The sequence below is a fragment of the Urocitellus parryii genome, chromosome 15 (assembly GCF_045843805.1).
Source record: "Urocitellus parryii isolate mUroPar1 chromosome 15, mUroPar1.hap1, whole genome shotgun sequence".
NCBI classification, from domain to species: domain Eukaryota; kingdom Metazoa; phylum Chordata; class Mammalia; order Rodentia; family Sciuridae; genus Urocitellus; species Urocitellus parryii.
The window spans coordinates 49,439,133-49,464,472 of NC_135545.1; the positions used below are offsets into that span (position 1 = coordinate 49,439,133).

The window sequence follows — 25,340 nt, forward strand, 5'->3', positions numbered from 1 at the left end:
ATCTGTAAGTTATCTATATTTGAATTGATTATACACCTTTGAAATATTCTTCAAATGTTGATCAACCCATTTTAGTTGCATTGAAATGGAAACAATATGGACATTTAGGAACTTCTTCTTGATGCGTGGTGCTATAATTACTCTGACTGAAGTATAATTTCCAAAATTTATAATGCAAAGACAAACCAGTTAAACAGGAAATAAAACTCTGTGTTAAAGAAATTAAAAGTATTTTTTGTTTAACTTTTCTAGGAAGTATTTTCCTGATATGCTTTGTCTTGATACTGTCAAAGGAACCAGGGGTGGTGGTGATGCCTGTCATCCAGCAAATCTGAAGGCTGAGGCAGGTAGATCACGAGTTTAAGGCCAGCCTGAGCCACTTAGGCCACTTAGTGAGGGCCTAAGCAGCTTGATGAGACTCAGTCTCAAAATAAAAAATTAAAAGGGCTGGGGATGTGGCTCAGTGGTAAAGTGTCCAGAGTTCCATCTCCAGTATAATATGTGTGTGTGTGTGTGTGTGTGTGTGTGTGTGTGTGTGTAAACTTATATATAAAAATGTATATATATAGTCGAAGGATGGTTGTGTAACTCAGTGGTGGAGTGCTTTTTGCCTAGCAGGCACTAGGCTCTGGATTCAATCCCCAGCACTGTGAGAGCAGAAAAAGAAAAAAAAAATAAAAGTTGTCAACTACATTTGAATAAGAAGCTTTATTCCATAACAAGTTGGCTTTATTTCACAAATAGAATTGTCACTTTGATCAAAGTACTTTTGGAGGAGCTGGTATTTCTCTTTGACTCCCTAGCTGGGTGGCTTGGGTTTTAAGCCCCAATAATGAGATTCAGAATCAGGCTAATAAGGCATCTGCAAGCATGTCACACCATGAAGACTCTTGGTGTGACACACCAGCCACAGCTTCACTTTATCAAGGCTCATTATGAGATAGGAAGATGTTGATGTCTTTGACTTGATTTGTATTTCAAACTTGGGAAGTATTTTGAGCCACCGGGTATGGAGGAGGAAATCGGAATCTCTCTAATTCAAGTTTCCCCAGCAATTCAGTGATAGATCCCACCTAATAAGAGTCAGGATTGTCTAGTTTTCTTGGGTCACACTTGCATCTTGGGACCAGAGGTCTGGATAGTGTACCTTCATTTCTGTTCATAGGGAGGGCATGAAGGCAGTATTATTTCACTTGTTGGTGGAGTAATGAGTTGGCATTTGAAAAAAGTTGTCTGCGAAGATAAAAGAGTTTGTTTGAACATGAAATAAATGAGTCTGTGTCATCTGGGTTGAGCATTTCCCCAGCCTCAGACATCTTAGCATTAAAAATGGAGCACATTGCATTAAAACATTTAGGATTTCTGTGTTCTTTGTTCCATTTATCTATATCAAGTTACCCATGGGTATGTGAGACATTCAAGGGTTTGTTTTTACATCTGGCAGTATTTCAAAATGCAATGCAAGCAGGCAGGTGTTATTATTGATTGAAACAAAATTTTGTGCCAGTCTCTCCAACTCAATGTCTACCATATGAATTTATTCACCCTCTGCTCCCAGAGGACAAATGAGTTAGTCTCTTACGGTGGGTGGAGAATATGCTAAGAAAGCCTGCACATTTTTTTTTGCTCCTCAATTATTTTATTACTAAATAAAATAGTCTGTCTTGACTTTCTCTGAGACAAAACTTTAATTGTATGACCAAATTTTACAGAATACTATGTTCAAACATCCCCAAATAACACAGCATAATGTTTTTGTCTGTGGAGTCTAAAGATATTCAGCAAAATTTAAAGCTGCCAGAAACCTTAAAAAAGAATACCATGGAGACCATGAATCTTTGTATCTGTTAAATCTCAACATTGGAATTAGGCACACGTCAGAGTTTATGCAGCATCTACCTACGTGTAGCTTCTATGAAAATGTGAGTCAGGATTTATGTGATGACATAGCAGTCATCAGCTAAAAGATGTGTGTAGTGTTAAATTTATATCACAATATAAACCACATGTTAATATATGTGTGATATACATTAATACTATAATTAATAAATATTAACTCACATATGACTTCAGAGGCTGAAATGAGAGCCGTGAACTTAAGCCCATGGACTGGTTAACTCGATACAAATTTTTGACCATTCCAATTTTTCAACTTCAGTATAATGAAGTAGGTATTTTATTTTAATCTGCTTGGAAAGATTGGTCGATTTTTAAATCTCTTTCTAAGACACATATTTAAATTTCCACTTGGGAAAACGATTAGTGATCCATTTAATAAGTAAATGACATTTTGAAGCCCTCTGAAAGCTAATCAATATATTAGAATGACTTATAAAAACATTAATAGAATGGAGAGGTGAGTGAGGAATCATTTACTTTAAGTTTCATGATGTTCCTAATGGGGAACTCAGTAGTATTCTTTCAGCACTGAACAATAGTTATTTTAATGATAATGGTCATAAGAATGTCATTATTCCTTGCAATATTTAATGGAAAAATGAAAGATGTTAATGGAGCTCTTTATGGTATAATGCATGATAAATTATATGATATCTAAAATCGAAGTTGAAAGGTATTTCTCATGGTGTTCTTAATGATCTATAGAAAAGCACAAAAGTGAAAAATATAATTTTAATGAGGTATTCTTCAACGTCTTCTTTTTTTTTTTTTTGCTTTCAGTTAAGTACATGCAAAAATTTAAATCTTGATTGTCTTCACTGAATTGCATGTTAAGGATATATTTCTTTTTCATAGCCAGCATGATTATTTTCATTCAGTTTTTTTATAGTGAAGTATAACACACATCAAGAAAAAGATGAACGTATTTCTGTACGCAGTTCATTGAATTATCAAAGAATGGATATGTAAAGATCACAGGCCAAGAGTACGCAGGCAGCGTCTCAACCACTTGGTTTCCTGCCCTCTCTGCACATACTCCCTCCCACTCTCCTCAAATAGTCACTACCAGGACTTTCTACTTGCCTGTTTTGAAAGAGACACAAAAGATTCCAACAACATCAACCTTTGTACACCTGGCTTCTTGGGATAACATTATACTTGTGAAATGCACTCCTGTTGGTGTGGACAGGTTCATTGCTTTGTTTATATTGTATCAGAATATCTTATTGTAGAATATATCCCAATTACTTATCCACTCTGCAACTGGACAGGCAAATTGTACTTTGGGACTCTCATGGATATTACTTTAAGAAAGTTCATGGGCATGTCTTTTGGTACCTGGAAAACTGCTTGCTCTTCTGTTGGGCACGTTCTTTACAGAGGAATTGCCAGCTCATTAAATATGTATATGTATGTTTAACTCCAGTAGAAAATGTGAAATAATTTTTATGGAGATTATACTCATTTACACACTCTCAACAGCATTTCATCAAAATTCTATTTGCTCCATGTTTTTTTTGGAAAATAAGCTGATTTATTTTTGGTGCTGAGGCTTGAAGACAGGGCCTCACAGATGCTTAGGGTTGTATTTAACCACTGAGCTATACCCACAGCTTCAACTTTATAGTCTTGGTAACACTAGGCATTGCTTTCCTTTGTTTTAGCTTTTTATTATTTCTCTTAGTTTTAGCCATCTTGATCTGTGCAGAACCCTCACACTGATTTTAATTTGCAATGCCCCATGACTAATAAGGTATAGATTTGTCCTTATGTAGATATTTCTTTTTGTCTTTTTCTTCTTCTTTCGTAATTCTCCCTATATTCTGGATACTGAAAAATAGCTCTCCCACTATGTGGCTCCTCTTTCTATTACAACATCTTTAGATGAACTGAAATTCCTAGTATGTTCTAATTTATCAATTTCCTGTTATGGTTACTGCTTTTGTGCCATATTTAAGAAATCTTTGTGATCCTCAAAGTAGTGAATATATTCAGTTACAGTGTCAGCTAGTAACTATTTCTTGTTTTGCCTTTCAAGTTTATGACTAGAATCTTTCTGGAATTCATTTCTGATGTGATTTAAGGTAGTAATCAACCTTTAAAACATTCTCTTTTTACAGAGTGTATATCCAACTGACCCATCACCATGTATTTAAAATAGTTGCATCCCAACACTGTTCTATGTTGCAAACATTGTAAAAAGAAAATCCACTGTCCATATATGTTGAATCTCTTTTCAGTTCTAATGATTTATTTCAGTAATCTTTTGTCATTATGGCATTTAAAAAAATTTCTTATAATAATTATAAGACTTGATAACAGTTTTTAAAAACTCCCACAATTTTTGTTGTTGTTTGTTTATTTGTTTTTGGTAGTGGGGATTGAAACCAAGAATGTTTTACCACTGAACTACAAACCTAGTCCCTTTTATATATTATTCTGTCTTTTGTTTATTTGTTTTGGTACTGGGGATTGTACCCAGGGGCACTTAACTACTAAGCTACATCCCTAGCCCTTTAAAAAATGTTTTTTTTTCTTTTTTCTTTTTTCTTTTTTTTTTTTTTTTAAATGAGACAGGGTCTTACCAAGTTGCTTAGTGCCTCCCTAAATTGCTGAGGTTGGCCTTGAACTTGTGATTCTGCTGCTTCAGCTGGGATTGCAGGTGTGTGCCACTGTGCCTGGCTTTATATTTTATTTTGAGGTGGGATCTTGTTAAATTGCTGAGAGTATTGCTAGGTCGTTGAGGCTGGCCTCAAATTTGCCATCTTCCTGCCTCAGCCTCCTGAGTCACAGGGACTACAGGTATGTACCATCATGCTAGGCTAGGAATTTGTTTTTATTTATGAATATCTTGGTGGTTACTGTCCCTTTATGTTTCCACATAAGAATTTATATCAGTTTATAAATTTGTATATCTAAATATAAATAACACCCTTTGCTTTTGATTTGATCAAATCTAAATACTAGTTTGGAGATGATTGAATCTTCTACTTTTTAAATTATTCTCAATGATATTTTATAATTTTCTAGGCAGAGTTCCTAAACATATTTCATTAGCTTTCTTCTATGGCTAAATTATGTAGTTTGATGCTGATGTAAATGATCCTATTTAAAAAAATCACTCTGTGAATAGACTTTCATTCAGCAGACTTAAGTACATGGTAGTTGGTATTCAAAATTTTCTATAGACACTATTGTACAAACTATAGATAATGGTAGTGTTATTTCTTCCTGTTCCATCTGTATTACCTGCTAACTATTTTTCTTGCCTATATTGTACAAAATAGTATATTCTTCACTGCATGTTGAATGAAAGAGTCCATACAGAATGTACTTGTCTCATTTCTGAACTCAAAGTGGCTCTCAGCATTTTCTACAATGTGTCAGGCTTGCTGTAAGGCTTCAGTAGATACTCTTTAAAGAGTTGGAAATTCTCTGCCTGCCTGAGAAATCATGTGTGGATATTGGATTTTATTAAACACTTTCTGCCTGTGTGGAGAAAACAATGTTTTCTTTAATTAATCACATCAAATGATTTTTCTTTCTTAGAATAAACTGAGGAAGGCATAATTCATCAACTTTTTTTCTATATTTATGTGTTCTAAAATCACTTTGCAATGATTTTTTTTAAAGGATTGTTGGATATTATGTTCATGAGTGAGAGTGGCTTTTATTTTTCTTCTTGAAAGTTTCTTGTCAGATTTGGTTATCAAGGTTGTCCTGACAACACAAAACAAATTGGAACACATTCTCTATTTTTCAATTCCCCCTCCCCCACCTTGGGCTTCTTTGAAGATGTTCTCTTTGTTTTTTGGTTCTCTATCATTTGAATATGACATGACTCAGTGTAGTTGTATTTTGGTTTTTAACTTGATTGATATTATCTGAGCTTCCTGGATCTTCCTGCTTGGCATCTGTCATTAATTTCAGAGAGTTATTGACCATTATAACTTCAAATATTTCTTCTGCTTAATTTTCTTGTTCTCCTCTGGTATTCCAATTATGTATGTGTTCCAACTTTTCTAATTGTCCTGATTCTGGGATAGTCTCTTTTATTTATTTATGTTTTCTTTTTGTATTATACTTTGGAAAGTTTGCATCTTATCATCAACTGCACTGATGTTTCCATTGTCCGTGCTGAGTTTATTGATGTGCCCATCAAAGGCATTCTTCATTTCAGCTATGGTGTTTTTATTTCTAACATTCCCCTTTGATTCTTAGAGTTTTCATCTTTCTGTTTACGTTACCCATCTGTTCTTGCATGTTGACCCCTTTTTTCCATTAGAGCTCTTAACATATGAATGAGTTGTTTTAAACTCACAGTGATGATTCCAACATCTGTAGTATATGTGAGTCTGGTTTTGTTGATTATTTTGTCTTTTCAGACTGTTTCTTCTTGTCTGTTGGCATGCTTTGTAATTTTTTTTTTTTTTTTTTTTGCAACTGGATGTGTCGTCTTTAGTAAGGTCATTAGTGTGAGGTTTTATATTGATCTAACTAGGAATTAGGGTATAGTTAATGTTTGCTGCAGGGGACATAGGTGACAGATACATGGCCTCAAATTCATCTAGTGCCCTGGTTTTTGTCTCTTCTCTTGACTTTCGGATCCCCTTCAGGCACAGTGTATGTTTTTCCATCCTTTTTGCTGTTACCTGCTAATATTATCTTGGGGGGCTTATTGGTGTGGTGGTATAATGTGGGGGTGGGAGAGGAGCTGTACCATTCCTATTACATGTTGGTGTTTCCACATCAACTGTCACCTTCCTAAGTATTGTCCATGCATGTTCGCCCTGCCCCTTCCCCTTCTTGGCTCCTGAGTTTCCAGTCTATTTTTTGGAGTCCTGACTGCTCTCAATTCCTTTTCCCTTAGATGAGGCAGAAGGGTTTAGGAGCCTGGAGAGGGAGGGGTACCCTCTCCTAACTGGGACAGGCTCTGGAATAGTCTTTTCCCTGGGACAGTAAGCTTTGGTTATTGGAGGACACTCTGGGCACATTTCATAATGATGACTTGTTCCTTCTCTTGGACAGACCAGAAGAAGATCTCTTTTTCTAACCCTCACAGAAACTGTGGAAGAGTTCCTAGAGGCAAAGGCCACAGAGATGTAAGGGCTTCTCTAAGGCTGCGCTGCGGTCGTCAGGACTTTCTCACTCTCCTGTTAGTCTCCACTCAGCCTCCAACAATTCACTAAAGTTACCAAATACGATTCTCTATTAGCCAGTGGCTTCTGTTCCAGATGAGGCAGATCTTGGCTGAGGTTCTCGGTATGATCTCATCCCTCCAGATTCAGGGTGGTGGTTTGTCATGTGTTTTAGTTGGCTGGATCACTATAACAGTATACCAAGGAGAGGGTAGCTTAAACAACATTTCCCTTTCATGGTTGTGGAGTTTGGGAAGTGCAAGATCAAGGTACTGGCTGGTTTGGTTTCTCATGAGGGCATTCTTTTGGGCTTGAAGTGTGTGCTTTCCTGTTGGTCCCCTTAATGGTCTGTAGAGAAAAAAGAGGTCAGGTATCTCTTTTTGTTCTAGAAGGGCACTAATTCTCTTGGTGGGGCACCTTCACCATCTCATCTGAACCTAGTTATCTCTCAAAGGATCCATTTGCAATCCCCATCTCATTGGGGGTTATGACTTTAACAAATTTGAAGAGGGTATAATTCATTCTATAGTACCATGAGGGATCTAAGGAAAGTCATGGAATTTCACTTTGTCCAATTTTCTTGAAATTATTAAATAGAGTGATATGTATGTGTGTGAAATATGCAAGTGTGAATGTGCATGCATATACACATATCTCTATATATTCAAGACAATAAGTTTCCCTTTGAGAACAGTTTTGTTCTGGAGTTTTATTACTTTCTGTTTTGTGTAGGACATTGTATAAGAGAGATTAAACAGCCAAGTTGAGGCCTAGAAGGATGCCCCGCTACAGAGTATACTTTCATTACTCCTGCAGGCAACAAGGAACATTGACTCTCACCTTTGTTCTGTGAGAGCTCCTGTGTGCCTCTCTGCCTTACCCTCTATCCTAAATTATAGATCCCTGCATTCTGACTTAAAATGTAGAAACCAACAAGGTATTCTCCTCCTTCAGGGATCAGAACCAAGGCTTGCTCTCTACTCTAGTGAAGTTTCAGGCTTGTGTTTCTCCTCTCCAGGAATCCTTGAGTCATCTCTATAAAGATAAGAAGCCTTCCGTGGTGGGATGGCCTCTCTGGGTTTGCATCTGTCAGATCATGGACATTTAGTATTTTATTGTCTGTTGAGCTCACTACCTGTTTTTTGCTCTAGCAGGGGGGTTGTCCAGATTTTTCCACTCTAGCACTACCATAAGAGTGGTTAACTCTTGTTTTCTGTCTCAATAAAAATTCAGACATCCACACATTTGTACCTATAACACACTGATATAAATGTAAGGTTTATGACCTGTACGTGTCCTTCCTTATAACAATTTATTGCTGTATTTCAACAATGGCTGTGGACTATAGTCAAGTTTGTACCTTTCATGTGCTTTTCCTCTGCTCACCATTTGATCTTTCTGTCTTGAGAATTCCAACCTTTCTATTTTAAAAGGACCTAGACAGCCTATTTTCCAACCTGGGTCTCCATAGATTCCAGTACAATGAATGGCACTCCTCACTGAACTACTGTTAGTCATTTGATGCCCAAGAAGAGTGAGGTACCTCAGTGGGAGAGGGCTTACCTAGCATACCCCAGACCCTGGGTCCCATCCCCAGCACTGAAAAAAAAAATCATGCTTCTTCAAATAAATATTTTAAAGATACGGAATATTTTCTGAAGGGTGATAGAAATTGATTTTATATTAACAGAATTCTATTCTCTTTTATTTTGAAGATGTAGATTTAAATTTAGATTTTTGTGAAGATCAAAACATTTTTAATTGATTGACTGTCAATTGCAATTTCCCTATTTCGATAAAATAATTACATTCACATTTAAGATGGAGGCATCTTTTCTAGATGTGATTTTAACGTCCTGTTCAACATATACTTAAAGTTATTCTTATCTAGGTTTATGTTTGCAAATTACCTGTTTTTCAGTAGTTCTTACTTTTTCTTTGCACTTTTCCCTGCTAGATAACCTCTTGGGAGACACACTTAGTAAAGATTTATGAGTGGCATCATAAAATGAAGAAGTGGTTTCAGTTTGATAGCATGTTGCTGTGATTTATTTAATGTCTGTATGTTAGCTGGGTCAAAATGAGTCGTACTTGGGAGCAGGTTCATGTGTAGGTCACATATAGGTCACTAGGCTTGTCATCCTAAGAGATACCAGTAATGACAAGAATATTTTCATGTTTGCCTGTTTGTTAAATTTCTAGTGCAGCTGCTACGTACTTTTGCTGGAGTTGGACCAATTTATATGGTCTTCTCTGTGTACAATTGATCCCATGTCTCTGATTTATTCTAGAGATGTTTTGAATCTCCTCAAAATTGCTGTGTGTGCGTCTCACTTTATATGTCTTGGAAAATGCATAAAAAATACATTTTATACATACATTTATTGTTTATTTGTTATATATTTATACATTGTATAAAATACATTTTTTATACAAAATTTTATTAAAAATGTATCAGAATACATGAGTTGTTCAACGAACATCTGATAAAGAAGTCATTGCAATTGTACCTCTTCATAAACTTTAGAATCACTTAGGAAATACTTAGAATCCTGTGAGAAACTTTAATTCATTAGCTTCATAAATTATCTTACACAGAATGCATTTCTAAACCGTCTAGGGACACCTCACTGAATTTCACAATTATCAAGTCTAAAGGCAAAGAAAAATACAACTAAGTTTTTTTTTTTTTTAATTTTTATCATGTACAACAGATCATCTTAATTAGATATTTCACATGATATCATGATAGATTCTTTTACATTCTGCATCTATTAGGAAGTTACTATTTCTGTGCAAGAGACTTACTGATTACTGAACATTTTTTGTATTTTATTTTTACCCTACTCTAGTAATTTTGAGAAACTGTAAATAAAGCTTGATAGAATAACTTTTGTCTGTAAAAGTCAGCTAATAGAAACTGTGTCACTGTTCAGCAATAATCTAAGTTGCATTCTTCTCAAATGTGTAAAATATTTTAAATATTAATTATGAGAAAAAGGAGAGGAGTCTCAGATAATGTATCACGTTTCCTCCTCAGGGTAGGTTGATTTTCTGTTGGAGTGATGCCTATTGATGACTTAGTTAAATGATGGGCTTTGGAATCAGAAAAGTCTGGAATTGAATTCTTGCCTTGCCACTTTCTAGCCAAGTGACTTCAGGCACATAACCTCTATAATTTTCATTTTCCTCAGTTGTAAAGTGGGTACAAAAATAACCACTTCACAGAATTGTTGTTAATATTCCAGCTCTGCAATACATTTCAGCTGAGTCTGATGCTGAGCCACAAACTTTCATGTTGAAGATACTTAAATTGATACTCTAGGATACATTTGCTGCTTGCTATAGTCTGCATGCATGCCTTCTCTCAAACTTTACATGTTGGAATTCTAACCTGCAAGGCAGAGGTTTTAGGAAGTGGGATCTTTTAAAGATTCTCCCGGCTGCTTTTATAAAAGAGACCCACAAGACCCCCCCCCCCTTGCTCCTTCTATCATGTGTGGACACCACAAGAAAGCAGTTTTCTTTGAGCCAGAAAATAGATCTCCATCAGACACCAAAACTGCCAGAGTCTTGAGCTTGGACTTCTCAGCCTTCAGATCCAGAACTATGAGAAACAAATTTCTGTTGTATAAACTACTCAGCCAATGGTATTTTGTTATAGCATTGTAAATGGACATTACTTATTTCTCCTTGGAGGTTAACCCTAGTGAACTCTTCTAAAATCTTTTCCTTTTTTGAAAAGTTTTGATGTAAAATAGAGAGGACAAAAGAGCAGAATTTATCGACAAACCGGAAAAATGTTTAAAGAAAGTGTCAAAGACCAAGACACCAAAATTAGCTTGGTGAGTATTAGGAATGGAGATGACAGGTCCCCACCTGCAGTTGTGATCTGTGAGGTGAGGGACCCAGAAATCTGAATTTCTAAAAAGTACCTTAATTGTCTCTGGATTACACTACAATTCAGAATCCTTGAAGGAAGATATACATGTCCCTGCGATAAAATCTTGTAAAGAGAAAGAGAGGGCTGGGATATTGCTCTGTGGTAGTAGATAGTAGGCATGAGACCCTGGCTTCAATCTTCAGCACTGCATGGGCACATGCAAAAGAATTTAAAGAAAGGGAAACATTTCAATTTATGTATTTCTTTATGAAACAGCATATTGGAGAAAGTCTCATAAGCAAAGGAGATGCACTTGAAACTTGATAGCGTACCTCAGACTTCCATTTATAAAGTAATGTAGTTCAATCCCATGCCTCATTCACACATGTTCTGAAAATTTTCCCCATATCTATTGAAATCCAGAGTCCTCACTATCTTAAGTATTAAAAAATTCTAAATAAGTAGAGCAAAATAATGGAAATGCTATAAATTTAATTAATAAATAATACTGGTTTTTTTCCCCAAATGACCTTGACATTTAAAAGTTATTGAAGGTAGCCAGAGTGATACTAAATGATGCTTCTCCCTGCTGTACCATTGTACATGCTTCCTATGTTTGTGTACTTATTTTTTTCACTAAATATTATAAAATTAATACATGTCCATTTAAAACTCAGATTTGACTGAAATGTGCTTAAAGTCTCATATCCTGAACCTCACAACAATTTTTGGTATGAGTTTTTTGCTAAAAGTTTAGAACATGCCAATGAAGATATTTTCATTACTTATACAAAGTATGTATTTTAGTTGAGGGACAGGTCTGTAATTCCAGCAACTTGAAAGGCTAAGGCAGGAGGATTGCAAGTTTAAGACCAGCCTCAGCAACCTAGCAAGAACCTGTTTCAAAATAAAAAAATAAAAAGGGCTGGGGACATGGCTCAGTGGTTAATCCCCAGTGTCGACAAAAAACAAGATAATCAAACAAAAAAAATCTACAAATACCTATTTTATAGCTCTTCATGTTTTCAAAATTTAATTAACTCATAAATCAATCAGGTCTTACGAAGAAAGCCACAGTTGCCCTTTGTGGACCTCCCATTCCACATATGGACCTGTCCCTGTAACTCTGCACCTTCTCTCCTAATCCCTTAAGATGCTGAAATCATTTCAGTGGCATCTATCTAAACCCATGAACTTACATTAACTTTGAAAAAAAAAAGTGAGATCTTTTGGAGTGTTAGCTAATTAATCATCCAGCTGTAACTTGGCAAGGGATGATGATTAGGGATTGTCTTAGGCAGCCAGAGGCACCTGACAACTGCAAGGTCTGATTAGACAACATGCTGCTATGGATTAGACCCGGATGTCTACAGACCAGGTTCTCAACCTGGCTGCCATGACCTTGATGTGGAGAGCTTGTGGAGACATGGGTGCACACATGCACACGCATGCACACACACATGCACAACAGTGCTTAGGATGTGAGCACTGGATGTTTTATTGTGCAGTCCAAGTTTGGGAAACAGTGCCCTAGAGCAAAGCAAAGAAAAAAAAACAGAAAAAATGAACATGGAATTTTTTTAGGCAAACATGGAGCATTATTTTATTTCTACAGAAATAAAGACCATGGTGTTATGGAAGTCAGGTGAGAATGACGGTGGGGTAGCACAATGTAAAATAGTTCATCTTTATAAGGAGTGACAGCCAGCATCTCATGGGGTGGGAGTTCTTCTTCCTGCAGAGGAGGTTGTAAGCCACCTGAGAACTTAAAGTCTAAAGTAATTAGTGAAGAACAAAAGACGAAGCATCAAAAATATACTTGCAAAAGTGGAGCCCCTGATAGGTCCGTTCCACACAAGAGCCGGAACTAGACAAAGGAAAGATGGCTCCAGTGGTTTACTTAAGGAGGTGCATCAAAGGCAGGGATAAGGTTTCAAGGGCAGAGTCTTGCTTCAACATCTTGGCAGGTCACACCCATCTCAGGTGCTGAGTGGGACGTGACAAAGCTGGGTAGAAATTCACCATGTGTCAGGGCAGTTCACCAGAGGAAATGTCCACCTGAGGTTCCCAGACACTAGATGTCCCTATCCACCAGGCTCCATGCGGGGTGGCCCACACGCAGCCCATGGATGGCTCCTGACAAATCTTTCTTACTAAACCCTCAGTAAAAATTACTGACCAGTCGAACAAGACATAACTTTCTAGAAAGAAAGGGCTGATGATCAGAGACCAAGTATCTTTGGAATTAAACAGTATTCTCCTATTCATTACGTTCTGGGAAACATTAGTCTAGGAATATGCTCTGTAAAGCAACAACGGAAATCAAAAACACTGATAAAATGGGGGGAGGTGCTGTTATCTCTGAGACTACGCATGTTTGAGACAGGTTGGATGACGGTCCCTGTCATGGGCAGTGCAGTGCCCATGTCACCTTAGCACGTGGCCTGCTCTGAGGGTCCCTGTGGTGGAGAAACCCTCAGAACTTTGTTTCAAGCCCAGTTTTTCTCAAGTGTAAGTGTCTCCCTAATGCTAGGGACCACTTTAAACAAGCAGGCTCAGTAACACAGATGGAAGGACATCAAGATCCTGCCTCAGTAAGTGTGCCTCGTGGGGGGAGAAGAGAAACGAGCAAATGACAAACCAGAGAAGACCTCGCCTCAGTGAAAACTACGAAGAAAATGTGGAAAGAAGATGTGCCGGGGGGTGCCAGGGGCTCTGCTGAGATCTGGGATGGGGGGGGGGCTGTCCCAGGTGGTCATATTTCAGCTAAGACTCCAGACGATGGGAAGAGCTGGTTTTAGGATCTGGAAATCCTTTCAGAGCAGAGCCTCCTGCTGGTCCCCAGGTCCTAGCAGGACTGAGCTTGGCTTGTTCCAGGGGGCCCAGGGGGGCTGAAGCACAGCGGAGGGTGTTGTGTTCCGAAAGGAGTTTGAGTTTTGTCCAAAAGGTAAAGGAAGCCAGTGCGGTAGCCTCCTTGAATTTACCTTTGTAAATCCTGCTGGCTGCTTGTAGAGGAAGAGCTCTGGGGTCTGAGTGGTGGTAGGGAACAGAAAATTTTAAAAAAAGATCAAGAAGAAAAGGTGGAGGTGGTTCTGGTGAGGTGACACTTTGTGGAACTGGGTGGTCATACTCAAGATGGAGAGAGATGCCCCAATTTTTAATATTTTGGAGGTGTCATCATAGATGTGCCTGAGGTATATAAGCCTTAAAATTGGGGGCCCTAGGGGCAGAAAGGAGGTAGAGAATTGATTGCTAAAGGGAATCAAATTGGTTATGAAACCCCAACTTTTCTTTAATTTTTATTTTATTTTTTAGTTGTAGGTAGACACAATACCTTTTTATTTTATGTATTTGTACGTGGTGCTGAGAATCGAACCCAGTGCCTCCTTTGTGTTAGGCAAGCGCTCTGCCATAGAACCACAACCCCAGCTCCACCCAAATTATTTTTATTGTTGTAGAAAATATTTTGATGAATGCTAGTAAAGGAATATTTGTGAGATGGAAAAGCAGACAAAGGATCAGACTCCAGGGTCTTGTTGCTCCTAATGTCTTTGCTCTGCCTTTGGCCATCCATGTGAGGTTTCCCTTTGTGGTCTAGGCATGAGTCTTTGTATGTCGTAGCATGAGTCCTTGTTATTCCTACACATGGTGGTGGTTACAGTCTTGAAAAGAAAGCAGGAGAGAAAGGAGGAAGAGGAGAGAAATAAAAATGAAATGTGAAGGATGGAGAACGACTCCTGCTTTGTGCATCTTCTCCCTCTGGGAAGTCTCATGGTGTGCCGTGGGGCAGGAGAGGAAAGTGGCCTAGATGCTCCGTGCTGCAGTAGGTGGGGTGTGCAGGTGACCTGTGTGGCAGGTGGTGCATCCCGATACTGTGGAAGCAACACCGCTCCTGCTTGTTCCCTGTGGTGGTTTTGTTCAGTGGGTAGTCAGCCATGAGCAGGTGGGTAGGGGCAGGAAAATAGAGAGAGAAAACTTACGGGGAGGACATCAGCTTATACATCAAAGTGAGCCCATAAGTGACAGGCCTGGGAATCCTAAGAAACCTTACCAAAGCAGACAAACATCTGGAAAATGGGAACTGGCGTGACAAATCTCCCCTAACCAGAGTCAATGATAATCCCTTAAGGATCTCTTGTGACCAGGTCATCATGACCTACACATATCAATCACAAAGAGGGTTTTGAGAGAATAAGGCAAGAACAGAGGGACCCCAACTCTAAAAACCCAGACTCTGGGAGAACTACACCATTCTTTTCGGAGATAGTCACTCCGTTCTGTGCTGTGCATCCCAGTGCTCGCCATGTCTAACAAACTCCTACCTGTTACTCTGTACAGCTCCCTGGAAATCTTTTCTGTGGGCTCACAAGGGCCGGTTCCTGCAGACTCCACAGTTGCCTCTGCTGCCCAGGACCAGCTCTACTCTAGTCCTGCAAACATATGATGTATTCTTCATCTTTGTGAACTTGGGTTTCCTCATCTGCTGTTTGACTGTGCTGGCTTGCCATCGTTCTGAGCTTTTGAGTTCTTGAGTCTGAAGGTCTAATCAAGTCCTTCCTGATTCTTACTCTCTCCAGCTTCCTTTAATGACTTTGGGTGCTGATCAAGTTTGGCTGCCTGTTATCAGGGTGTGGTTCCGACTTGGATGTTGGGACTCTGCTTTGTTTTTGTTAATGAGTGAGATGAGCAAGTGCAACACGTGAAACACAAAGTAACTTCACCCACTCATCAATGATGTGAGCGACTTTGCTGAGTCACTTGATGGCTTTCAATACGGAGAACATGTTTCCTAAAGCCTTTTGTGCTGTCACATTAAGCAGCCGTGGAAGCAGCAAGCTTTTACATTTAATCTGCAACTTTACAGAAATTCTTATGGAGGCATGGTAGATGTGAACTGGTGGAGAAGTAAGTTAGCCCGCTGTTGGTCACTGTGACCAAAATAACTGAGAATAACAACTTCGAGGAGGAAAAGTTTATTTTGGCTCATGGTTCAGAGGTTAGGTACATGGTTGCCCGACTTCATTGCTCTGACCCTGAGGTGAGGTAGAACTCGTTGGCAGAAGGTTGTGACAGAGGAAGGCTGCTCAGGTCATGCCTCCAGAAAACAGAGAGAGAGAGAGAGAAAGGCAGACCCACATGCCCCTAGTGACTTTCTTCCACCAGCCACACACTACCTGCCTATAGTTATGAGCTAGTATTACGTTCATACAATGGATTAATCCACTGATTAGGTTACAACTCTCATAATCTGATCATGTCATCTCTGAATATTCCTGTTATCTCACATAAACTTTTTGGAGGGATACCTTACAGCTGAGTAAGGTGAAATTGAAGATACTCTTAATAAAGAGAACATTTGTTTGGAGGCATGGTAAATTCTGTGGATGAAGAGACATTATGGCAGAATATTAATGTGGTTTTCTTAAAGAAGGTGGTAATTTCATAGTGAAAAAAGCAATTGCTCTTAGATGTTACAAGTGACAAAGTGAAATGGACATCTTGTAGATACATTGATTTTCTTCTTTCCCTTTTATTCTAGGGGTTTTCAGGAAATGCAAATGCAGACAGTGTGGTATACTACAGACTCCAGCCTTCCATCAAAGCTAGATTTCTGCGCTTCATCCCCCTGGAATGGAACCCCAAGGGCAGAATTGGAATGCGGATTGAGGTGTTTGGGTGTGCATACCGTAAGTATTTCTTTATCCAGCACTCTGAAATAGGTATCAAAGGAGATATTTTAAAAGCCAAGCTGCAAACTGAAGTTGACTTCTTAGGTAGGTAAAGAGATATAAAGATAGGAATGATTTTTTTGTGTGTGTGGAAAATATTTTTCATGTCAATATTGACTTTAGTGTTCAACTTTACCATAGTAAATTCAGGGACAAAAGCATTTTATAGACGGACATAAATATATATTTGTAGATATATGTGAGTGTATTTTTTCCAAATATAATATTATTGACTAGATTTCAACTTTCAAACATTAGAGATTTTTTTTCCTATGGCTTATATTGATGATGCTTCATTTAAGCACCCTGAATTTAATAAGAGACAGTGGTCCATTTAGCATAACCAGTCAACTGTTAGGAAACCAAAGAATGCTATTCTCTCTAGCCTAAAAATAATATGCCATCTAATTCATTTTTAAATATGCTATTCCTTCAGCATAAATTAATAGAGAAAGTAAAGACCTCTGCCAGAATATAAAATGTGTTTGAAATATTTTCACATAAAAAAGATAGAAACCACAGATTTCACTTAGTCTCCTTTTAATGAGGCATTTTATTATATCTTTTTGTGAGGAAGGGCCCTAAGAGTTATTGATAGTTCACCTCAAGCCACACCATCCTGTTAGATGCTCTTTCATTACAGAACAATGAGTTAGTTAATATGATCTACAATTATCAGATCAGCCGTCTGAGGTTTGGAGAAATTCAGTAATTTGCCCAGTGTCTCACAACTAGGATACAGAAGAAGCCAGCCAAGAACTCAAGACTGTTCAGTTTTATTACATCACTATTCCTCTAGCAAACATTTCTTTCTTTTTTTTTTTTAGCTATAATGCCTTTTTCCTCCCCTAATATAATCCTATCACTTTTTGATGTAATCCCAACTAAGTTCTGTTTAATTTTGTTTACATAAAAGGAAAACCAGTCATAATGAGGTCAAATGAGTTTGTTGAAACTGCCTGACAGAGAGACCACCCTACAGGAATCACACAGTTCTCATATATTCATTCCTCTTCCCAGTACCCACCGCACATGATCAATAAACTTTGGTTCCTTCTGGGGTCTATGGAATAATAGCTAATAGCATTAATTTCATAAACCTAGAAATAGAATACTTTTTTCCTGAGTGCTTATTACATACATTGTGCTAAGTAGTTGATGATTCTGCAAAACAGCCAGATATCTCCTCCATTTCCCCACTTTGCAAATGAGAAAAACAAAGCTTAGAGCTGTTGCCTTGCTCGAGCCACGGAGACGGGAAGTGGCAGGGCTGGGTGAGCAGCCAATTCTGCCTGAGTGGAGGACTCAAGCTCCCGCTCCCTCCAGCTGTTGGATGGCAGAGATGAGTCAGCGGGCAGCATGCTTCCCACCATCTGTCCGCCTGAACCTCTGGCTTTCTTGGCTTCCACAGTCCAGCTTGGCTTCTGAATTATGTGTTAGCTCCTCACTTTGCAATGACCACACTTGAAAAGAAGAATCATCCTTTAAAAAAATGATCCTTCCCTGATTAAGATTCTTGAACCTAGGACCTGGGCAGTCTTATATGTCTTGGGATCATAGAGTTTAGCAGGACTTGCATGTTGTGTGATGGACAGTTGGTAAAGCAAATTTCAAAATGCTTCCTATTTATAGTTACATTCTCTACTTATTCAGAGAAGCTACCTTGCAAAATATTTATCACAGCAGAATGAGAGCTAACAGTTATGGTATGTTGTCATGGTTATTGATGGATTTTTATATATTTCTAATTTAATCCTTAAACCATCCATTTATTGGAGAGTAAACTGGGTTTTAGAGAAATTAAGCAATTTGCTCAATTTCACACTCTACACATTCCATAATGCTGTTTTACTGACACTTAAGCATGACTCATGGTGTCTGTATGGTAGTGACTGTAAAGTACCAGTTCCTTGCACTTCTCTGCAGCCATGTGACTCAGAATAACTCAAAACCCCTCTCACTTTCATGGATTGACACTCTGGAGAGCACACTTTTGCTGTGACTTCATTTGCTATCTTTAGGGTAAGCCCACCATCCGTGTATTTAGTCAGTTTCCCTCTCTCACTGACCCCTGGTTGAAGTTGCAATACTGATTTTAAATTAAAATTTAAATACATTTAATAAGATGGTATGACAAAAGTCAATGCAAATTGATGGTTGCATAATTTTAAATTATTTTTAGAAGAAGAAAAGTGATAAACTTAATGGAAAAGTATTCTCATACATAACCAATTGTAACCCCCAAATGGGTTGGGTGTAGGAACGTTGTGGGAATGCCCTTGATCAAGTTGATTTAATCCCTAAATTACACCGTTATCATACTCACATTCCCCACCTGTTTATAGAATCAGCCTTGCAAAAATAGTAATTTTTATTAAAAACATGATACTATAGACCCATCATATTAACCAGCTAATATGTACCAGAGACGACTCTTTATAGGCCTTTTCTGATTTAGTTCCAACCACATAGTGAAATGGGTGCATAAATATCTCTATTTCATGCAGGATGAAGAGGAGACCAGCAGAATTTTCTGCTGATGGAACCATATGGTTTACTCGGGGTTGTCTGTCACAGGAATAGGGGAACCTGGCTTTCTCTCGCCTTAGAAGAAAGGTCTCAGGTGCTGTCTCATCAAGCACCAGCTGTGTGGTTTCATCTGCAACCCTCTTGAGTAGCACGGTCCAAGAGCAGATGGAATTTTCTCTGGATACACAGGTCCTTTCCCTGCAATCCCTACGAAGAGGGAAGGTGGTGTTGGGGCTGGGCAGGGTCTATTCCCTGGATCACAGCCTCTCTCCATACAACTCCCATCCATGCCCCACCAAGCAGACCTCTCCTGAGCTTGAGGGAGGCCTGGGGCTTCCTCCACCCACCAGCCTCTTCTGCCTGTGCCTTCCCAGGGGAAGGCTAAGTTAATGGCACTCCTAGTGGGCTCGCCAGAGCCGTTCACTCAGGAGTGGGACACAGGGTGCTTCTCATCTCCTGACATTGAAGAAGGTGAACATACAGGAACAAGGAACTTTGTCCAGGCTCACATTAACCTGCCAAATAGGACCTCAAATCAGATCAATGACTTTGCCAAGTCACGGTGTTGATAACTCCAGGCATCATCCGTATGTTTGTGGTTTAAGTATTTATTGACACTTGAGAGAAATTTTAAAGTAATATATTTGTGTGTTGAAAAAGATGGACGTGAGCAATGTCAGAAAAATTATACACCCTGAATGCAAAATGTTGTAGCGTAAGTGTAAGGTAGGGAGGATAAAGTGATTGACAAATTGAAATCACTAGAAGCAAATTTATAGCAATGGTTTAGAAATTAAGATGAAGATGGATATATTCACATGGGGAAATAGTCCAAATAGAAGTGGTACACTCCAAGCAAGCACAGGAAAGCAAGAGGAGTGCTAGTGCTGATCACTAGCTTTTTTGTTTTGTTTTTGAGAATGGGCTTTTAGCCCTGAGTGATGGGTAAGGTTGGAGGCTTAAACAGGGAGGCACTATGTTCCTCAGGAGGCTTTTGTTCTTGTTTATATAAGACAAGGTGAAGCCCCAAACTGGAAGGGCCAGCAGTGCAGAGGGAGGTAGACAGATTCAAGATACACTGAGGATATTGACTCAAGGGAGCTTGGTCATCATGTGTGAGGGGGACACTGAGTTATTGCTTTTGAACAAGCGTCTGGAAGGTGGTATCATTTACTGGAACAGGACACTGGAGAATAAATAGTTTCTGGAAGGGAACAGGAGAGATAATTAATTCCATGGTTGACTCTTCATGCTCCAGCACCTGTGAAATATGCAAGGTTGGAACTCCAGGCCCCTGGGTTAAAGTTATAGAATTGGAAACCATATAAATGGCGTCATTATTAGTAAATCATAAAGTGTTCTCCTTGTATCGTTCTTAATAATAAAAGCATAAAGTGCAATATTTGAACTACTTGTGTTTTGAAAAATGGAAATACATTTCTACCATAATTAAAGCAGGTTCTTTATATTATTTTGGGGGGCAGTCTAAACATTTTTATACCCAGGCACCTCTTGTGCCTAATATGTGTATTTGCTAAAGTTAGGGGGACAAGATGGTCCTGTGATTATTGCAGGGAAAACGTCTATTGTGAGAAGCACACATAATTTTACTGCCCTCTACCCCAACGACTTAGAGCCATAACTTGTTATGAAAGGATATCAAGTGAATGGAAAATCCATATCAAAGAGCATGTTCTACTTTTATGTCAGTAAACTCCAAGTTGTTTCCTGAGTAATGAGTGAAGTAGAAGCTAAATTTTATGGGATCAAAGGGAAAGTATAAATTTTAGATGTCTCGGCCATAGCAGCTGTGAACATGTCTATAGATCCAGAGAAAGATGTATGGAAGGAAATAACTGATGGAAGAAAGAAAGGAAAAGAAAATCTTCCATGATAAGAGGTGCTCCTCTACTAAATGTTCCAAGGAAGGCTGAACAGTGGGACACAAAGGCAGGGGAGGAAAGAACGTGGTAAATGTAGTGTCTCTGACCTGCCCCGGTGGGGAAGTGGAGAGTAAATCACCCGAGCTAAGGTTTTTAATTGTGGATGACTTGCAGACGGATTGTCCTGAATATAAATCCTGAAGTTCTTTTCTCCAGTCCCTGTGTAAACATCCTCATTTTGCCACCCATGGTCTTCTCTTCTTCACCCCCAAAAGGATAAGAGCATCCGACTGTGCAGCCATACTGAGCGAACTGAAGTTTCTTTGACCTGACTTCATGATTTTTCTAGCTTCGGGGTTCTCAGAGATGCTTAGGGTCATTGCCACAGAGCAACCTTCTTTCTTGTATCTAGAAAATTCTCTTACTCATTCTCTTTTCTTAGCATAGAAGTCAGCTTCTGGCAACTTCCCTGACACCCCACCTTCAGACTTGGGGGTCAATGTTTCCAACCATCAGAAGTCAGCCTTTCTTCCGATCATAGTGTGCCAGCATTATATAGGTTGCAATCAGAGATTCTTTTTGTTATTAATCTTCTGGATGATGAGTGAATGAATGAATGAATGCAGGTGAGCCCCAGGAAGGCTCTCTCAGTCATCCCTAGTGGGATGTAACAAATTTACTGCATTTCTTTTTCCTAGCCAAACATGTGCTATGGGAGATCAGCATCCTGAATAGACAGAGGCTATTACCTAGGTCTCTTTCAGTATTTTCTTTTCCCACTTGGGTGATCATCTGTGCTTGTCTTGATTCTTATATTTTCTACTTGTGTTTTCTAAACTGAAAACTACAGATGATGATGCCACTGTTCTCCAGCGTCCCATCCCAGTCACCCCAGCCTCCTAAAGATCAGGATGAGGCTCAGATGAGTTTGGGTGAGAACAAATGTCAAGAAGGGTCAACCTTTTGTGTTTAATTGTTTAGATGCAGACTGAGGAAGAGAAAATGATGGCTTCTGTTTAATAGGTGGAACGTAAGTCAGTTATCCTAAAGCTCATGTTAGCTTTTAAAAAATAAGAATGCACGGTGAATCATGTAAAAACATTAAGTTAGACTTGCACACTGTGTTGTTAGTCAGCTTTCCACTGACTAACAACAAATACCTGAGTTATTCAGCTTATAAAGAGAAAAAGGTTATTTTGGCTCAGTTTTGGAGGTTTCCGTCCATAATCAATTGGTCTAATTGCTTTTGGGCCTGTGACCAGGCAACACATCTAGGCAGTAGCCTGTGACAAACTGCTCAGCTCATATCCAGGGTGCAAATCAAAAACAAAAACTAATAAATGGGAGGAGTGAGGGAGAAAAAGAGATGAGAGAGAGAGAGAGAGAGAGAGAGAGAGAGAGAGAGAGAGACAGACATACACTCACTCACCAGGGTCCTGCAATCTCCTGTAAGGGCATGCCTTTAATGGTAAAAAGATCTCCCACTAGGCCCTAGAAAACAAGGGAACTATGAAAATCCATCAGGACTACATAAAAACCAGCCGAGGAGGCTCTCACTGAGCTAACATGGAAATGTTCTAGCAGCTATAAGAAGAGTGACTGCAATCTTTTGAAGAATAGTACATATATATAAGTGACTGGGTTCATGAATGATCTTCCAAAAGCCCCATTGCTCACCTTTGAAGAACATTAGGTATCTACTTCCTTGTTGTAAAAACTAACAGATGAAAGGAAAACATTGTTTACCCTGTTTTTCCTGCGTAATCTGTGTCAAGGTAACCAAACGAGAAGAGTTTCTTGAAAAAAATAAAATTCAGATAATAAATAAAAAGAAATAATAGAATTTGGAATATACCTATTTTGCAACCCTAAATAAAGAAATGGATCAAGGTAACTATAGATGTTCATGAAAATAGAGATGCTTTACTTTTGGGTGTGCCATGGCGCTCTCTCTCTCTCTCTCTCTCTCTCTCTCTCTCTCTCTCTATATATATATATATATATATATATATATATATATATATTTTTTTTTTTTTAACTAGCCTACCCATAACAAGCATAAGTACTTCATAAAATATATTTTAAAAATTACTTCAGAGCTTGGAAATTCAACTCAAAATGGAAAATTGAAAACACTTCATTCTTTAAAGAAGGAAAGCCAATCACAGGGTATCTGTGTTCCACCTGTTTAACTCTAAGGACAATCAGATTTTCCTAGGTTAGGGATATAGAGGTCAGAGTTCAAGGTTGCCAGAGTAACTAAAACTTGAGGAAGGAATATCCAAAAGAAGATGGTCAGAGAAGGAGAGCCTCAGCTTGAGCCTACGCAGTTCCCCTATCATTGGTTGATTCTTAAACTTCACTTGTCCAAGATGAGATAGATACCAAGGATCCCCCAGAGAAAGCAGGAACCAGGGGTATACAGTTGTAAAGGTTTTTAGCGTCTGCCCAGTGCTGAGATGATTACTTTGGAGTTCTAGTCCTGTGAATTTAGAGGGATTTGTTAAACACACTGGGCTTTCAACTGAAAAACCCAAAGGGCTTTTCTTTAGGAGTAAAGACCAGGCCTGAGGATCAATAATTGTATTTGAGGGATAAAGGAAAAACCCCCAAATAGACTTGTCTCAACAAAACCTGGAGACAGACCTCCCTATAGCTGAGTGATCTGCTGGTAATTCCGCTCCCTGTGGACCACTTCCACTTACTTCTCCATTGCCATTCAACCCACAGTTCAGGTCCTCGTCCATCACTGGCCATTTGTCCGTCTCACTTCCTGACCCCTGTTAACATGTATTCACTTCTTTTGTGTAAGTATCACTTCCTTAGCAGGGTCTCTGATGCCAACCTAACTTGAATATCTCTGTTCAGATCTCTCCTGTTACCCCATTCTGTTCTCTCATGCATTAATGTACAGCTTTAAGATATATTTGTGAGCCCAGGATGATTTGCCTGAAGTCTCTTTCTTAAGATTGGAGGATACGTGAGGACAGCGTCTTCCATGGTACCACACAGCAGCAGCGTACATGTTCAAAACCAATTTGTTAAGTGGGTGAATTAGAAAATTTTGATTAGCCATAACATAAACTGCATAATAAATAAATATACCCAACTCACAAATTTATTATACTCACACAGTAGCGATGGATTACAGATATCTTTGAGAGAAACACAAAGATGGTAAATATTTTGCGATTAAAGGGCTATTAATATCATACAAAATGATAAATATGGCAACATTTTGATGCTTCGTTTGGTCTCCACTGCAGCTTTGTGTGGTAGGAGAGGGCTGGAGTTTGTCACAATGTGTATCCAAATGAGGAAACCAAGAATCAGCATTTAAGTGACTTTGGTGACATTATGAAAGTTACACACAAGCTTTAGAGACAGAAATACAACTTACATCTCCAATGACGCACTGAAGTGTCCTTGACATAGTAGATGCTGCTAATTTCAAATCTGTTTAGAAGGCTGATTTAGATTGATATTTCAGTAGCGGTGATCATGTTTGTCTCCACAACCCCCCAGCTGTGTTATTGCTGACCTTAACGCTGTCTATTTAAAACCATGATAAGAAAGTCACTTTTTCCTGTGGTTCTGTGCAGTATTTGCTTCTGTGCCTTCTTCCTTCTCAGGGTATTAATTTTAGTTGTTTTAAACTTAAGAGTCCCTTAAATCATTCTGTGTTCTTTTATCCTACTATGCAAAAAATAGTACCATCTATTTCCTGTTGATTTCTTGAGTGCTTGGGTTCTCTCCCCCCACCCCTTAAAAACCCAGTTCAGTAATGTAGATCTCAAGTGCCTATACATCATGCCGTTGCTTTAATATTTCACTGTATAATAGTTTAATAGTGACTCAGTCTGATTTATGTTTCTTAGAAGTCAAATTTGGACCTCTGTTTGTTTAGTAATTCATGGGTAATCATTTTCAAATAAAGAAATAGTCTGAGCACTGTTTAAGGCTGACTTCATGTTTAACCAAGAAGACTTTGGTTTCCAGCCATTTTCTCTAGCTAATGGATGTTTTGTATTATTTTTTTCTTTGGCTTTTGAAGGTAGAACTCTTACTCTGCTTAATTTATTTTTCTCTTAATTTTTTTTTTCTTTTTCTTATTTTGTTTCTATTTTGGGGGTGATTCCTAAAGGATGAATAGAAAACCCTATTATCTTTTTCAAGGAGACTCTTTTCATGACCTTTAGATACAGTTAATTTTCTATTATTGAAGGATTGGCTTTCTAGTTCATGCATTTTTCTATTCTGATTTTTCTCTTTTAAGCTT

At 38.5% G+C, this 25,340-nt stretch overlaps 1 protein-coding gene across 6 annotated transcripts in view; it reads left to right on the plus strand.

Moving 5' to 3' along the window:
- The window catches only part of Cntnap4 (contactin associated protein family member 4), a 237,479-nt gene that overhangs the window by 115,216 nt on the left and 96,923 nt on the right, over window positions 1–25,340 (plus strand). For all 6 annotated transcript variants that reach the window (XM_026409135.2, XM_026409139.2, XM_026409141.2 and 3 more), the window contains exon 4: window positions 16,460–16,607. In XM_026409135.2, the coding sequence (XP_026264920.1) occupies window positions 16,460–16,607 (148 nt within the window). The remainder of the gene's footprint in view (window positions 1–16,459; window positions 16,608–25,340) is intronic.